General features: G+C 39.2%; 1 protein-coding gene across 4 annotated transcripts in view; it reads left to right on the top strand.

The window, feature by feature from the left end:
- furina (furin (paired basic amino acid cleaving enzyme) a) overlaps positions 1 to 18,261 on the top strand; it is a 79,267-nt gene that overhangs the window by 23,822 nt on the left and 37,184 nt on the right. For 3 of the 4 annotated variants that reach the window (XM_007549897.2, XM_007549899.2, XM_007549898.2), the window contains exon 3: positions 17,948 to 18,046. In XM_007549897.2, the coding sequence (XP_007549959.1) occupies positions 17,948 to 18,046 (99 nt within the window). Of the gene's footprint in view, positions 1 to 17,056; positions 17,078 to 17,947; positions 18,047 to 18,261 lie in introns of those variants that run through there. The other variant, XM_016670365.1, reaches the window with a different exon arrangement.

Below are 18,261 nucleotides of genomic sequence, written 5' to 3'. Positions count from 1 at the left end.
AACGCAAGTTGACTTGATTTTTTTAACTTCTTCATTGAATATCCATCAGCTTTTCTTTCTAATGTCTCTCAGACTTATCTCAGAGTTTTTGAAGTTGGTTCCGCTGATAATTTACCCTGAACTTTCAAGAAAATCTGCAGTTTTCAAGCCTGGCATTTCTAAACACAGAGCTAATTAAATTTGTAGCACTTGCCAAACTGTTAGAAAATGGTTTCCTTGAACACATTTCCTACATCTGCCATAGATGTTTGGTAATAATTCATGGTTTAGGCACCATCGGGTTTAAAGCTGTTTAACTTTTTCAGTTTAATCGTTTCTGCACAGCAGGTTTTAAAGCACTTGAAGGAACATCCATACGAGGAAGACTTTTTTTCTCCTGCTCTGATTTGGGACGTTGTACTTTTTCTTTACAAATCAATCCTGAAAGTCTAACACACACTGACTGATTTTGTTTTTATTCAGAGTTCATGAGTTGGTCATGACTTCAGCCCGAAATCATCTTGCGTCTTTAAGCCCTTAAGATGCAAAGCTCTGTAGAATAAAATAAAAAGACTCAAATAACCTCCTAGAAGTTAGATTGCAGGTACAGATTCATTTCCTCCTTTCATGTTTTAGCTGTCTATATTTTTACTTTCTGAAGTACCTGATTTTGCTGCACTTCTTTATATTTGCAGTAAAGAACCATCTTCATTTAAACCAGCGTTATCTGTCTTAGCTGGTGTTAGAATGTGCTCCAAAGTGACTAAGGATCCGATGATAGAAAAAATTTTCTGATTCCTGCTGTATTTACAGAAGTATGCAGAAAACCAGATGCTTTGTAAACACAGAATTTGTTCAGGAAGAAGGGTCCATCTGTTGAGATTTGTTTCTCTGAAAGCCACTTCAGTTTGGGGAATACTTCCCATGTTTTGGACAGGATACAGTGGCGAGGGCGGCAGTAGCTGAGCCCCAGTGGCTCAGTCTCTCTCCCAGGGCAGTGGTCCAGGGTAATTCGCTTCTTGCTCCCTGCCGTCTGGGTGGATTTTCTCCACTTTGCAGGTTTCCCTGAATCCAGTGCTGCCGTCTCCTTCCCCAAGCTTTTCAAATGCACAGAGTAAACTAGGAGAACTGCAATTATGGTATATTTGAAATAACTGAGTCCGGTGCAAAACAGAGCTCTGGGGTAATTTTCCCAACAAGTGGGTTCGGTGTTTAGTCCGCAGAAGACTGTCTGCCTCCCACCTCTTTCCAGACCTTTTTATTATCTCTACTTGGCACTAATCAGACTTGTTCGTTTATTTTCAGACTATTTTCATTGATCCTTGTTGTTGTACTTTACGGTAACCTCAGACACTGGTGTAACTTGTTTTTTCCCCTCCCCATTGGCCCAATTACTCACTGAAAGAGAAATGACTGGAAACCTTATGCTGGTTCCGTGTAATGGCTATAAAGAGTTGAGTCAAAATTTGACTGGAGGGAGTAAAGAGTAGATGCCTAAAAATCTACACTCTGGTTATTCTGATAAAATAAAGCAAGAGTAGCTTCAAAGCTCACCTGCTTTATCAAATTGATTAAAGGCGGTCAATAGGAGGCGATGCTAGCAATGTTAACGAGTCCAGGCAGTTGTTGTGGTCAGCTTTCCTGCTATTGTTTCAGCCTTCACACTGCAGCTTGGTTTGACCACCAGAATCTAGCTGAATCCAGCTTCCGTGATTTGCATCTGGGCTGAGTTGGTCCTCTGTAAACCTCAGTCTGGGCTCGACTCAGAACGGAATGTCCCTGTCTTGGTCGTTTGACCTGAAATGCCACCAAAAGTCAGAAATACTCTCTCCAAAGCACAGCTCTCTTGTTACACCCATGAGAACGATAAAGGCGTTTTAATGTCCCCCCCTAAAACCAATATTTGACATCAGTTGGGCTGGATTTATCTGCTTTTAAATGTTTCAAATGGCACATTAAGATAAAAAAAAACAATAAGGGTTAAATAAATAGAAAGAAATCTTCGTCATTTCCACACAGATTACTTTCTTCAGTTTTAGGTAATTTTATTGTTCCAATCTGACATTCTAGATTTGACCCAAATTTAATTAAGTGGTATGCTCAAACCTTTGGGGGCCAGTTTGTTCAATGCACAACGTAAGAAACCCAAGGGATTTTCTCCATTGCGGTGCAGCAAATGCATACAATTCAATGCAAACATAATAAAAGATGCAGTAAAACCAAATATGTGAGTAAGAAAGGGGGAGAAAAATAAAATCAATGACAATTGGACAAAATAACTGAATATATGTACAAGAAAAAACACTTACATTATTAAAAAGTAGAAACAAGTTATATAGTTGGGTTTGTTTGTGATAATACTGTGAGACCAATTACATTTTTACTCATGTTTATTTCATACACGCACACATTATTAGTGTCAAAACAGGAAATAAAAACTGATGTGAAATTTAGACAAACTGTATGTATGGCAAATGCATATTTCACAAAATGTTCCCGCTGTTGACGTTGGCTTACAAGCAGTAAATTAAATGACAAATAAAAAAAATCTAATTCTAAAACGGATAACAGAAAGTGTCCCCTCTATGTAAAAGCATCTGAGTCCCAATTTCACTTCAGCTAACAGTAACTCTAAGTATTTCTTATCAAAAAAATGGTGGTATGTATACGAGTATCACTAAATAGCAACATTATTTTTAATGCGTTTGTAAAATTCCACTCATGGTTGATAAAGGTTGGATGTAGTCTGGCCAGAATATATGAGACACCGCTAAGTTTAATGAACTCATTCAAATGAGGGTTTGCCAGTGGTTTGGGCTGAACAGGTGCCGGAGCAGGAGAGTGATGGAGCCGTCAGCCCAGCGCTGCTTCAACACACCTGCAGAGTCTGGACTTACTGCACAGCATATGTGAACACAGCTGTGTGGGTGAGCAGTTACCATCCCACCCACACACACAGAGGCATGAGGGGACTTTTAGTAAAACATTAGTCTTCTTCTTTTATTTATTTTTTTTTAACCAACTTTCTGACCAAGAATGTTTGGTTTTTTTTTTCATGGAGAAGTTCTCTTCTGGCTTGTCTGCAGATAAAACAAGCAGCTGTTGTGGAAGAAGTCTGTCTTTTATTTCTGCGTTTACGATGAGATAATTGAGCTCATCTTAGTTACTCTGTGATGTCTTCAGCTCTTGACATTCTCCGCCTAAGCTATGGGGGCTTGGGGGTGGAAATAAAACCCGGCTGACTCGGTTCTTACCGGCTTGTTTGATTCCGCTGCAGCCTTCGCAGAGTAGATGGATAATTACATGTTTACAGAGGTATATGTCACCTGTGACAGCCTGTGGCGTTGACAGCGGCCATGTGTGTGCGCCTCGCACCGCTCCAGTCTCTCCTTGATGCACGACGCCTTGAACACACATTTACATTGCGCGGCTTCAGTTTCAGATGTGTTCGGTGAAGGGTTTAGAGCCGCGTCATGCTAAAGTGACCCAACTGCACGAGCAGCAGAAGAGGCAAGATTTTGATTTTGATTTGCCTTTCGGCTGCGTGTGTGTTTGCGGTGTATTGATGCCGTGTCAAACACTCCTCTGGGAAAAGTAAAGGATCTGCAGTTTGAATGGTTGCTGCCGTAATGTCAATACCAGTATGTAGACGGTGTTATGAGTGGCTGTGTGGGTTTTCTCTCTCTCCCGCTGTACGCTTGTATATAGAGAAAAACACAAGGCTGAAAAATGGCTCCGAATTTGGGAGGAGTGGCGATGCGTCATCAGGGACTCATCCAGCTTCCCTTAAGCTGTCCAGTGTAGAGCGCTGCTAAATTTGAACCTTAACAAAAGGTTAATAAAATTGCTTTGGTTGATGTTTTGAGCCTCTCCCAAGCTATAAACATTTTACTGCATGTGATGAGAAATCCAGTCACTCTAAAGTCTGTTGCTGATGAGGTAAAAATATGACTAAAGTGGCTGATTGGAGTGGTGCACACTTGGCATGCAGTCTGTGAAGCCATGTGGTCTGATGTTGAAGTTAGTCAACTGAGTAAAACTGGGATGCTGGTAATTGCTTCAGGTAATTCATCTAGTATGCACAACTCTCTACACACGCTTGTGTTGTGTTACTTAAACTCTGTATTGCTGTTGGGCTTTACTGTGCTGTTTTCTATTCCAACATTGCACAGATTATGCGGAGCTGTGTGCTGCTTAATAACTATAATGCTCCCCTTTCTCAGGGACAAGTGTGTGATTGATATCATTCCCATGCCAGGCCAAGCGCAGCTTTATTTGACAAGGAGCTGAAATAAAGGCAGCCATGTCATATGATTTTAATGTTCCATGACAAGACTCTGACTGCTTTCCACTCTCATAATGTCGCTGAGACGCAAGTTGTTTTCTGCACTCCTCTGTCTACTATGAATAAATCAGCCAAGTGGTTGTATTTAGTATTTTTTTTCCGTCTTTTGCTGAATTATTTGTCTGGAAGACCCCATTTGTTCATATGCTGAGGGAATACAGATTATGGGTAATTTTATTCATTGGCAGTCACCCACTTAATTTAACTTATCACGTTACCTCGGCATGCTGTGAATAGGATTTTTATGCGTCTTCCCAAAACTTACTGTTTTTTTTTAAAAAAGAGATAAACCCTTACTGGTCCAAGCTTCCTGACTTTTCCACTTTCCTTAATTTTGTTTTTAATCTATTACCAGAGACACTGCTTCCTCATGATTACCATTATGCCTATCAATAGGTATCCTAATTAGCCACCTATTAAATGCACATTTTGCATTTAATTGGCTTTAAACTTTTATATTTGATGTATCAGATTTTATTAGTCTAGCACTTTCATATAAGTCTATAAATTTTCACCACCAGTCGTTACTCTGCCATAGCCTAGATTTATTCGTTTCCGAGCCTGGACTGGGATGAAATTTTCACAGGATAACTTTGAGTCAAAAATATTATATTATGATATTTACACACAAATCTAAAACTGGAAAAAAAAAAAGTTAGATATGATCTAGTTCCTTTAATTAAAACTGTGTAGCAGTAAGTATTACGGTTTCCTCCAGAGTCTGGAGACGTGTTAATGTATGGAGTCGGATTTCAGTTTCCAGACTTCACTAAGTATTCGTTTGTCTGAATGTTTTGTCCTTCCTTTTTCACATACTTCCTTGTTTTGTTTCCTTCTTCCTTCCTTCCTTCCTTAATAAGAATGATAGGTCATTTTTCTTTAGTTCTCACACAATGACCGTCATTGTTTTTCCCCACCAGAAATGTTTCCGGTTAACAGACTGTGTCTCTGTAATATGTGAGGGAAAAGTGTGATTTTTATTCTTTCAACCACAGGAGAGGGGCAGCTCCACTCAGCTGGGAATCCCTTCATTTACTATAAAACTTGCTCCAGCATCTCAATAAATTAAACAATTAGATGGAATTTGCTCTGTAAAATTTTTGAAAACTTGTTTTTCTTTTATACCAGTAGACATCATGCGTCTGATCCTTGCTCTGGAGTTACTGAGAGTCTTTAAATCTTTAAATGTTGCTCTGCACAATGTTATGTTCAGATGAGTGGGTGTTGTAGCTGATTGTAAAACCCTATGCTGATACCTCATCTGTTACGGTAAGGGATAAATAATCCAGTTTTAAAGTCACACACACAGTCTGAGACATTATCTCAAGTGAAGTGATTAAAAAGTCTTCCCTTTTTAAATATAAACCAGTTTAAAAATGCCTTATCTTATCCAGTCGGCCACTGTGTGCCAAACATGCCCTGTGTGTAACAAGCTTGGCCTGTAATATCTTTGAGTTGTATCAAGGAAATTATCCTTTTTACTTACAGGATGTCCTCTGGTTTCCTTCAGCAGATAAATATCGAAAGTGCTCTCAGACATGGTCTGCGGCTGTTTCCAGGTATTGTTTAGTTGTTCTGCAGGTGATTTATGGGAAGCCTCGAAGACTGAGCCCAGCTTGCAAAACATACTTGTAGAACGGCTGTTGCTGTACATCTACACACCACTCTTGATGGCACTGCGTGTGATGCATTTTACGGTTTTTGATGTGAGAATTTTCTTTGCCTGTTTCAGTACTTTTAGCTGAGAATTTGATTTTGGATGGATTTTTGTGAAAGTGGGAGTGTGTGTGTGTATGTGTGTGGTTTGAAGCGTATTTCGAGGTGCCCATTATTGCATCAGATTGGAGGGAGCTGCAGGAGGATTTTGTCTAAATTAGCATCTTTGTGATAACATTATTGATGCCGACCAAGCCTGTAGCGCTCCCTCACACAAGAACACGTCCCTACGCCAAATTAATGACGTTTTGAGACTGCCAGCTGTTACAGAAAGATGCGCCCAACATTTGGTTTCCTTAATCATTTAGGTCTGCACTGCATGCGATAGGAAATCCTAATCAGCGATGTCTGGTTGCTTTTGAATACAGCGCAGAATTAAACCTCACCATCATGAATGACTGAATGCTATTCGTAACTGCTGTGTTTAAATGTGATGAATGTCGCATGGTCCAATAGAGTAAAGCTGCTGACGTGAATTTTCACAGAAACTCGCAGTGTTGCTCATCTGGCATGATGCTGACATGTTCAGTTCCTCTGTTAGATTAATGGAAAATGGAGTATGTCTGACAGGATTTGTTGGAGAAAATGCTCCTGACATTGTGAAGGCAAGGTCGCCGGCTCTTTGCACTTTTGGGAGACCCTCATCACACTGTGTTTAATTGGAGGGCAGAGAGCTGGGCTACCTGTGGCGGTGAACCAAGCACAGCCACTAAAGTAGCTGGTCCTCTGTGGATGAAGAGGACAATGATGGAAATGTCTTAGGTGGTAAGTTCATGGGAAATTAAGAGAGTGCAGCTTTCTAAAATGGCCCCAGCGGTCCCTCACTGAGGTGAGAAGAACCAGTTTGGTATTTCTGTCCAGGAGCTGCGTACTCTGTCTTTGCTCTGAGATTAAAAAGGGGAGGTGGAATTAGACAGCAGAGTTAAATCTTATTAGCTCTTGTCCCGCTGGCAGCCACCTTTTGCACCTTCTTCATTATCTCTGAGTGTATGTGTGTGTGCTTTGTGTAGATGTAAGCAATGGGGAAAAGCACAGAGATAATGTCTCCAGATTATTAATGACATTGTATATGGAATGATGACTTTGCCAGGTGTTTCTCTACTTTTTAACTCTACAGACAAAGTAGTTCATGTGCCAGTTTTGATGCAGAAATCTGTTAAATCTATTATTATTTTTTTAAGGAAAAACAGAAATCATATAATCTGATTTAAAAAAAAAATCAAATGCAATAAATCAATTTGTAGCTCTGCTTGTGTTTCATGACTCACCACTGTATTAATATCGCTGCTCATGCTTATTCATCAGTGAACATTCTGTCCAACTCAAGATTTTACACAGCGTGCTTTCATGTCTTTTTAAATAACAGTATTTGTGCCAGCACTTGTGGCAGGGGGTCTTTGAGGCTGTGAAGCAAAAATACTTCAGCTGTAATGCCAGTGAATTCTTTGTAGGTCTCCTGTTGTTTCTATCTTGGACTCAGGTTTTATTCAGCTCTGAAGCATTGGATTAGGAAAAAAAAAGCTTTTATATGAATTGTGTTATAAATATGTAATTACTTAGGCTGTCTGTCAGTTCTTTTTATTATGGTTCATGGCAAACGTGTAAAGGAAAATGACTATTTGTATAATTTTTCTGAGACCCACCTCTTCCTTTTTACCTTATATCCGGTTGCTTGATTTGATACTGACGGAGGGGTTTGACGGTGAAAAGCCCTACTGAACAAAAAGAAAATGCCAAAAATCATTGAAACTGTCCCCAAGACCTTTTATAAAATATTCAGGTGACAAAATAAACAGAAGTAGAAATTTTGGACGTTCCATAACTTACGTGTGCAACTAACCTGGTATTTCAGAAAAGAAAAGCAGCAGACAATCAAACATGGCAGTAATGTGGCTGTGTCCGTCAGTTAGCGAGACACCAACAACTGCTAACGAGGCTGAGGATTGTTGTGGTCAAAGTCTTTAATCCAATTCAGATGCTGTGAGGGAATAACCTTAAACAGACTGTTTATACTCGAAAACCCCCCAATGTGGCCGAATTAAAACAATTCTTCCAAGTGCGGGCTTCAAACACTCATTGCCAGTTATCACTTGAGCAGCTGTTGGCACTAAGAGTGGTACAACGAGTTATTAGTGCGTAAAACAGCGTGTATTCTGCAAGGGGCCAAAAGATTTTTGACAACACTGGGAATGGGATAAGATGTAGGAAAGTGAAAATGGCAGCCACAGTTGGAGCAGAATAGCTATTCAGTATCTGTTTATCAAATGGCACCTTTTTCTCATTTTGAATTACACGCTGGTCAGTTTTGCTGTGTATTTAGCAGAGATTCAAAGCTCTGATTAGATTTAGTATAACCTCACAGTGTCAAAAGCAATCATAGAATCCCCTCTAACAGCGATAAAACTGTCTCCCTCTTGATAAAAACCTGCTTCCTCCCTGTCCCTTTCCAATTTGCTCCATCTCCGCTGAGTTGCCTCTGCTTGCCAGACTTCTCCTCAGCACCCCCGCTTCCCCTCAACCCTTTTCACCACACATTCAGTCTTTCTGTGTACCCGGCGATGCCGTCCACTAATGAGGATGAGCTCATCAGGGCATCTGCATGAGAGAGCGGAACATATTTACACAGATTATTCAGCTGTTAGTAGGACTCCAAAGGAACAATCTTTTATTTCCAGCCTAGTGAGCACAAAACGCTTCCTGCTTCCGGGTGTCTGACTCAAAATGTGTAGAGTTTTTAGACTCAGCATTTGTCATTACTGCTGAACAAACAATGAAGATTTGAGTAGGATAAAAATTAACCCAGTTTCCTTTTTAATGCTTTAAACTGCAAAGTCTTTTGGAGAGTAGAGCACAGGAAGCTAAGCTTCAAAGCCATTGATGCATGAAGTGCGTTACAGTGCTCATACTGTATGATGCAGCAGAAAACCTGCAAACTGCAGAGTTTTACAGATTTATAAAGAAAAATAAATGAATAGGCTTTTTCTTATTGGCTCCTTTGTTTGCACCTGTTCCCAGGAAACTGATACTTCATTGGTCATCTAACTGTATGAAACTAAATCAGGCTAAATGTTTATGACACCAGATACAGTATTTGAGGGATGCCACTTGCCCCTCTGAAATGACTCTATGATCAAAGGAAAACCCAAACATCTGTTCTGATCTGTGTGAGATTCGTCTAAGGCAATGGCTCTTAGTTATTTTCTGTCATGACCACATTAAGGAACTTATTTGTTTTTTTCTAAACCTTCCTAAATTGATATACTGTTGAGAAACTGATGCTATTTAGTCATATATCTCTACAAACCATTGTATGACTTTGTGGCTCCAGCATTCTGCATACAATCATCTGATTACCAAAACAGATCAATAAAAGAAGCTGTAACAACTTGCATATTTATTTATTTTATTCTTTTAAGTCTTAAAAATGCCCAGGTTCGGTATGCTAACTCAATTTGTAACATTTAATTCAGATCTGCTCAATCTGTGTTTCTCAAAAGAGAAAAAGTGCAAATGATTCACTGGGTTGTGCATTTTTAGATTGAACACACTAACATTCAAAACTTTTTTTTTTGTATATTGTAAACATTGGTTACTTTTTCATTAAGTTATCCCTTTTTAAAAACAGTAAAATCATTAACTTATAGAATTTGCAACATTGCCTATGTTTTAACTTCTCGGAATAGCTGAAGAGGTCAATAACATTTTACATATTTCCTGGTCTTTTACTGCCAGCTACCATCACTTTACTTGCCTCTGCTGTCCTTATTATTATTATTATTATTATTATTATTTTTCACCATCACAAACTTCTCCGTCTCAGTTCTGTACACCAATGCGCCTGTGTAGGCTTCCTCTGCCGGGTTGAACAAGGAGCCTGTTTAGTTTGAGCACTGCTGCCACCTAGTGACTGGAGGCTTCTTTATTGTTTAAGCATGACAGAATATATTAAAGGGGAAATCAGTCTGATTAATTTTAATCTCCTCACCTGGGGGATAAACTTGATGTGACACAGAGGCCTACATTTTTTTTTCTCTGCCACTCTTCAAAATGACAAAGATAAGAACACGCCCTTCAAGGCAGAAATAAGCTTTTATCGTGCATATGCACACATTTACAGCCAGAACACAACTTAAAACGTTCACACCTGCAACTGTGGCTATGCAGAAGAAGGTTAAAAAAGATGCCAGCAAGAATGGGATCCTGGGGTTAACAATTTACCATGACGTCTGTTTGTTCTTTGAAGTGTTTATGGATATGAAGGCAACTTGTTAATGTTCATCATTATATCATTTTAAAATAATTTCTAAGTGAGTTGTCAACTAAGTGATTAAATAACCAGCGTGAAAAGTAACGGTTAATAGTTTTAATACAAGCTTGTGAAAAATCTTGTATTAATATTGTATTAGACAGTATTTCTGTCTTTCTGCCTGGATTTTGAGTTGAGTCCTGTTTCTGCCTGATGCATTTGACAGTATAAGCAGCATAGAGTTGAAAGCAGTTTTTACTGGGATCGGTGAGTGAAAGTGCTCATGACAAGGTTGCTGTGCAACTTGGCAGAAATTACTGAAACTTCAGAAAGCATTATGCACGAGTGAAAACAGTTCCGCCTGTGGCACTGAATTCAATTTAAGCTTAGATTACTATGATTTTGGACCATTATAATATTTGTGGTGAAATTACAAAGTCCTAATGCTTAGGTTGACAGTTGATGCTGTAGATATTTTCAAGTTTAAAACTGCATGAATGAAGGGTGAACTGTCATCGCAAAGCCTAGTATATTCAAATGCTTGAATGTATTTATAATTGAAATCATATCCACATAACCATTTTATTCTCACTGTATGTCAATAAATCACACTAATCTTTTCCATTCGTTAGGAACTTTGTATCTAATTTGATATTTTTGATACTTTAAAATTATTGTTCATGTAGAGGATCCGCTTGTTCCTAAGCTTTAACATCCTGGCTAATGTCCAGTGTTTTTTTCCCCCCAATTTCCACATTATTATCTTTTCTGATGTCATTTATTTTTCATAAATGAGCAAAATGGCTCATGCTTTTTCATTTTCTCCCTCTGAAGATTGGTTCATCCACAGTACTAAATCATTATTTCTTAAACCAAAACCATTTAACTATTCAGAAAGGTTGCTAGAGCTGTTATTGCTACTAATTTCCCCCATCACTACTAAAATGACAGAATTATTTTGAAATCTCACCTTTGACACTTTTACATTTGTATATGTCATAAAAAGTGGCATTAAAAACGTCCTCTCCAACACAACGCAACAATGGCTAATTGTAATTTAGCAACACAGCAAAACAAAAACTGACGACACAAATATCAGAACTGAAAAAAAAAAGTTGTAAGACAAAATTACTAAATAACGTCAAATACTAAAATGCTTCATTTTCATCTTGCCGATATCCATTTTAATGCACTTTCTTTGCCTTCTGTAGCGCGTCTGCAATCAGAACACTGAGGGAGTTGTAGTACAGACTTGGTTCAGTGCATTCTTTAAAATAAGCCCTCTATACTACAGGAACTGCTGGTTGTCTCTACTCGGGATCTTTGTGAGATTACAAATGACTCTGTCCGCAGCAGGTTTTCATCTGACACAATCAGTCTCTCAGGACTAGTGTGGGAATTATTACACTCGGTCATAGGCCACAGAACGTTGACCGAGTTCATCTTCTTCTTTCCTTATACCTTGTTAATGATTGCTATTCTTCTGACAACTATTCTACTGTGAGAAGACATGTGAGAGACCTATGACTGAAACTAGCAAGGCTGTGGAATCCCTAAAGGCAACAACCGCTCCCTTTCTTGGCTTTACAGTATTTAACAGCAAATTTGAACCATACTGATTGTGTGTGTATTTCTTGGATACATTGACTTTTCTATTAAAGATTATTAGAGTCTGTGCAAACTTAGTGTTTTCTGGGTCTTGTACATGAAACCTATCGTATTTGTTCTGCCTTTTTAATTGCTACCTTTCCAGCAGTGTGAACATTAAAGACGTAGTCATGTGATTAAAGCTTTCTTTCACTAGTCCAATTCGTATCCCTATAACTGATGTACCATGACTGGTTTTTTTTTTAAACCCTTATCTTAACCATAAAACTGACTTCAGGCTACAGTGGCCATTATTTACCAATGCCGAGATGCTGTAAGAAAGCAAGATAATGCTAAAGATCTGTGTTTATTATACAGTGGTACAACTTATGTTTTTAATATTACTCCTTTCCAAGAGGCTGAATTAGAAAAAGCAAGGAAATATTTTTTGTTCTATAATATTAATGATATATGATGTCAAATTTCAAATCTTTGCTCAAGGCCAACTTTTTCTAACTTGTTTTTATTACACTAAAATTGAGTTTAAAGTGAACCACTGAACTTGAAAATACAATGTTAAATAATTACGAAATGCATAAATCACAGAAAATAAAATGGAAAAACTAACCGTGCATCATACTGGTTTAGGTTCAATTGACTAGTTCAAGTCATCTTAAGACTGATGTTTAAGTCAGTTTATTTTAGCACTTTTACTGTGTTTTAAATAAGTTGGTACAAAGCATTTGGGAATGAAACCAAAAATTGGTGAAGTTCCCTCCTCTATCAGGGTTCTAATACACTACAGTACTAAACCTTTGGCAACTGTTTTTATTTTCAGCCTATGCACAGACTGTTTCCTCACAAGGGGCTTGTTTGTGCCTAAAAACTTGCTTCAATCTAAAATGTTTAAGGGAAAAGAACTTGCAATACAATCAGACTAGTGCTGCTGTCACTCTTCGCTTAATTTGGCTCAGACACAGATGAAAGTGAGGCACAACTTTGGCTTAGCGGTTAAGCCAAGCTGACATTTTGTACTGAAATGACAGAACAAATAGCAGGAACCACTGTAAAGGAAAACATTTTAAACTTTATGCTCACAAACGACTCCCAGGGGTGGCTTATTATTCTGGCTGTCGGATACTTCAGATATCTGTCCTAGTTTTGTTGGGCTGTCATCCCTTCTGTTTAAGATATGTCTTCACTTACATTAAAGACTCAGTTAGTCTAACAATCCTGACACAAAACGTTCCTTTAAACTTGGAGAAGGTTTTGTTGGATCAGGAAAATTCTGTGTATGTCTGATTACTTCTGTCGAGCTCACACATTTTTCCTGAAGAGATGATCTTTGTCTTCAAATGCCTTCCTTTTTTCTTCTGCCAATAACATTTCCATTCAACATATTCCTATTAAGAGAGTCTTTATAGGTTTTATGGCTCTTCTATATAATATTTGGCCTTTATGTAACACTTTTAACAAGAAACTAGTTAATTTCCTTATCTTTGCTCACTAGGGAGAATAAATTATTTTTTAACAAGTCTTAATGACGCTGAAAGCTTCTGGGTATCTTTGTTTTTTGGTGATACCCAGAATAGACATCCTTCAGTTGATGATGGGGGGGAAAGGGAGAGCCAAATGTCTGGTGAGTGATATTCACTGACAGCTGGAAATTTCTTTCTTCCCTCAGCAGTGCAGCTCTAGTGCCATACCGAAGAGTTTCCACATCCAAACACACCAAATGAACAGCACTTAAAGCATTTCAAGAGATGTTGGGTGCGGTTTAGACACATCTGTGTTTGCTAGAAGGGAGGCAAAAGGTGCTGCTAAGCAATTTTTTTACAAACTCACTCACGTCCCAGGTCAACATCCCTGGAGAGAGTGCAGATATTTAATGATCTGCATTTTTACCCTGTGTTTTCCTTCAAAGCCCCTGTGGATATTAAACCTAGTATCTTTTCATACCTCTCCTTCTGACTATAAACCTCCATATGTCACTGTCCTGTTCGTTCCATTTGTTTCTGTCAACACTATTAAAATGAGCAAATTTAATGTCCTGCGAGCAACTGAAGTGAAAGCGGATGGTGCCAAGAATGATAATCTGTTTGTTCTCCAAACACGGAGAGGAGGAATGGTCGAGTAACTTGTTGAGAATAGATGTCACGTCTGCAAATAAGAGGGGTTGAATTGGCCAATAGTTTGTTCCTTCCTATTTTATCGGTTCCATCCTTCTGACCATCACTACAGTGACTTGTATAAACACCTCTACTGCTGTGTTTGCTTCAGTCAAGGCTAAAAAGGCAAGTGAGAGGCTTAAAGTGTTGATTTAGCTTTGAACCTTCTTAAACGTATATATAACCTTAATGCCAAGTAAAACTAAGGGTTATCGAGTAAAAGACGACAGATTGAGTGCTCTATATGTGACTTAAGCAGTAAAAAAAGGGTGAGGAAGGTATAAATAATGAGTGAAAGTATTTTCAGATGTATGGGTTCAGGTCAGGGTGCTGTGTTTTCAAAGAAAGAGCTTTTTATGTCCGGCTGCCTCTGTGGGGAACTGGTGCCCCTCTCCTACCCGTTCACCACAGTTGCTAATTGGACTTCAGCCTCATTACACAAACAAGTTGCCGAACTATTTTAGAAGGCCGAAACATTTGCGCTCCCACTTTATCTCGGCTCACTGATGTGCAAACAAAATATGTTAATGCCCCACTCTGTGTGAGGCCTGTAAATCAGATGGTATCAAAATCAAAAGGAGAATGCCTTGTCAAAAGTGTCTGGAAATGAACTACAATGACGTCGCTCTCCAGTGAAATCCTTTGGCTGTCTTTGATGTTCACGATTCCATATGGGCTGCGGTTTTCTGTTAATTTAATACAGCCCCTAGCTCCTTTAACAGCTTGTCTTCTGACATTGTTTGTCTCTTTGTAAGACATAATTGTGTCAACAACAGTCAGTGGGGATAAGACATCGGACCTTTTTGATAATTGCTTTCCCACAAGGTAAATTTGGCAGTAGGGGAGGAACCAAACATGCAAACAAACCAGCAGGCAGTAATTTTCTGCTGTGTGTTGCTTTGCATTTTAATGTTGATGGATTATTGCTTCGCTCTGGTAACTGACCACATGTTGAGTGGCCTGTTGTGCTGTAACAGCTCCAAGCTTATCACATCAGTAATGGTCACAGAGCTTGATCTGTTTCCACATTGGTTTTCCATCTAAATGTGTTAGTTGTAAATTGGCTTTTTTTCCCCCCCGCCTCAGTGGAAAGCAGTTAAACCCCCTAAGAAACCGTCTGGTCTTGAGTAGCTGAAAACATGAGCCCCTAACGTGTTGTTGCTGATTGCCAGACAATGTTCAAGCTGCAGGGTTTGCATTTAGAAGGACTAGATTCTAGTTCGCATTGTTGAATGAGATGAGAGTGCATGTCTGTCCATACACTTGCAACAGTTGAGCAGTTTACCTGAAATTTAGCCGAGTCTATGCATATACATGTGCTGATATACATATAGGTGTCTATATCTTAGATCTCCGACCAGTCTACTCTTATCTTTTCAATATCTTGTAATTTATCGCTTGTGCACAATGCTTTTTCCACTGTTGCAGCTTTGGTCCTCCCATAGTTCACACCGAGAGAGCAAAAAATCTTGCTCCTGACTTAAGTACACTGTGAAAAGTTGTTCACAGTTACCAGTTCATCACAATTAAGAAAGTAACTTTTTTTTGCCAATAAGAGGACAGACAGTCAGAGATGTCTGTAAATTAACAACTAAATCTATAAATTTTAAAGATTCAAGATACTAACAAAGTTCTGAAGACACTCTTGACACCCCCAAATGGGGGTTTCCTCCAACAAACCACTTGTGCTAAACAGTCATTTATGTTTCCACCACTGCATTTATGAGCTGCTTACAACCAGATTCTAGCTAGATCAGAAGAGGGAACCCCCTTTGGAGTTTTAAACAACCATGTTTAAAACTCCACAGTGTTATCTTCCTAGTAAGACAGGAACATAATGCAGATCTTTATCATTAATAAAGAAAAGTTATAGCTCAAATACAGAGATATAACTGTATTTGAGATATATCGACCGGACTTTTATCTTCCAGTTGATACGCAGAATAAAGGAGGAGGTAGTGGTGCTTTTTTCCTCGTTTGTACTGCAGTTCTTCAGCCTTACCAGTCTTTTAAAATTGCCTGGTAGGGTTAAAAAAATTCTTGCTGTAAATATTGTAGTTGACTTTTTGACTTTTTTTTTTTTACAACACTGTTTGTACTGATCTCTGATCAGTAGGTCACGATTGTGAAGATCTGGCACTAGCCCTGGTTAAGCATTACAACTTTGGAAAAATCCAAAGTGTGTCATGAAATAACCAAAATAAAAACAGTGTGGGGGGGTAGTACAAGGTATTCTTATTTCTGTGCAGGCTGTTACTTCTTGACGCGGCCATGGTTTTGTGTTAAACACGTAACTAGTGCCAACCCTGTTCCAGCTTAATTTGTCTTTCATGTAATCCCATGAGATCCCAGGACAGTGTGTTTTTTTACAGCATGCAGCTGGGATTGCAGAACCAAAAGGTTGTGGCCTAAACTGTGTTGCAATCTGTATGCAAGCTGCTCAAATACACTCAGTGCTTTAAATGCAAGTAACATTAGTGTGTGCCTTTGTCTCCTTATGAGCACCATGCATATCCTTGTACTGCTGCACCTGCTGGTGGGTTTGCTTTGTATTGAATAACCGCCTCACACCCGTTTTGCAGTCTCATTTCTCATTATGACCACCTCCTGATATGGATCAGTGACGAAACAAACAACCCTAGCCCCAAATTCTGAGTTGGCACCTTTCAGCTGATGATGAGGCATAAACAAACACATGTATATTGTGCATTAAAAATATGACCTAGTCACAGACGTGAGTTCCTGAGCAGCACGCTATTAAAGTCAATGGTCCATCTTTCCCTCAGTTGTTCCACAATACTGGCTTGACTTCTTTAAGGGCAAATTGTCACTGAATGGTGCATGAGTCTTTCAGTGAAATACCAAGGGAGTCATAAAGGAAGGTTCATGTTTGTGGGTTTATCGTTGAACCTTCTTTTGTAAGGAACTTTTCATTAAAGTCCAGTCAAGCAGGACCTTATCTAAACAGCTGACCCTCAGCCCGGTTTATTCTTTTCTTCTTCAGAAAAAAGGGGGCAGTCAGCTCAGCTAATGGCTGTAAGTGTTTGCATTCTTTTCCCTTCTTTCTGTAAGTCCAGCATTTAACTTTGGTGTCGTTCTTTAATAGTTTTACGCACAAAGGAACACGTTCTCTCTTTCCCTCTCTCACACACACACACACACACACAGGCTTGTGGCTTTTGGTGGTCCTTTTCAGAGCTGAATATCACAGTTAACCATGTGCTTCCTCTTGGTTATTGCTTCCCTATTGTCTGGCGGGTTTGTGTGCAGGGCCTTTTTTTGTGTCACCCCTGCTGGAATCAGTCTGTTTACTGTGATTAAATGGGAGCAGGGAGGCTGATGAGGGTTGAGCTGTTCCTCTTTTAGACCAAGGGAATGTTGCAGTGCACACTGGAGTGGCACCATGTGGGGAGGAAGGGATCGTGGGGGAATGAGCTGAGCTTTCCAGATAAAATGTATAAATATATTTTACTTAGACAGCAGAGTTATGATGATCCCTGTGTTTAAGGACAGAACAAACCTAACCAGGAAGCTTAAAATGCAGAGAAGACTTGTTTGCGGAGAAAAATGTGCATGGGGCTTTCAATAATCTGAGTAAAAAGAAACTGCAAGGAATATTTTTGATGCTGTTAAAGGTTATATATGTTCAAAAAATAAAAATAGAAATCCTGCGCTGGGCCAGATGGCTGTAAATATTTATGTTGTATCGGTTTCATCTTAGAGTAGAAGGCTGTTTTTTTCCAGCCTGCTACACTGTTTATTGCCACTCTGTAAAGTTTATAGAAAAATTTGTCATTTAGTGGCAAAGGATATGCCATGAGGATATACGGAGGTGCTATCAGATTATAGGCAGACAGATCTGAACCGCAGGACGTGATGGGTGATCATATCTCTTTGTCTTTCCAGGTATTTGGTGATTACTATCACTTCCGGCATCGCAGAGTGGTAAAGAGATCGCTGTCTGATCACAGAGGGGCACAAGTCCGTCTGGAAAGAGATCCTAAGGTAAGAGGTTTATCTCTCGGGGTAGCGGGGCGTTCGGATGTGGTTAAGGTTTGCTTTTGGGGACAGTTTTTTCAGGTGTGGGGACAGCTGCATCTTTATGGAAAGTGAGAAGTTATTATTTTCCAGCTAAAAGGCATTTTTAGTTACCGTTTCTCACCTTTAGGACTGTGATGCCTGCAGTGAGCCTTCCAGTTAGCACTTGTCATAGCAATTAA

Source organism: Poecilia formosa, unplaced genomic scaffold, assembly GCF_000485575.1.
Source record: "Poecilia formosa unplaced genomic scaffold, Poecilia_formosa-5.1.2 Scaffold33, whole genome shotgun sequence".
Classification (NCBI taxonomy): Eukaryota; Metazoa; Chordata; class Actinopteri; order Cyprinodontiformes; family Poeciliidae; genus Poecilia; species Poecilia formosa.
Note: the sequence above shows the minus strand (reverse complement) of the source record. Positions and strands in the feature narration are given on the sequence as shown.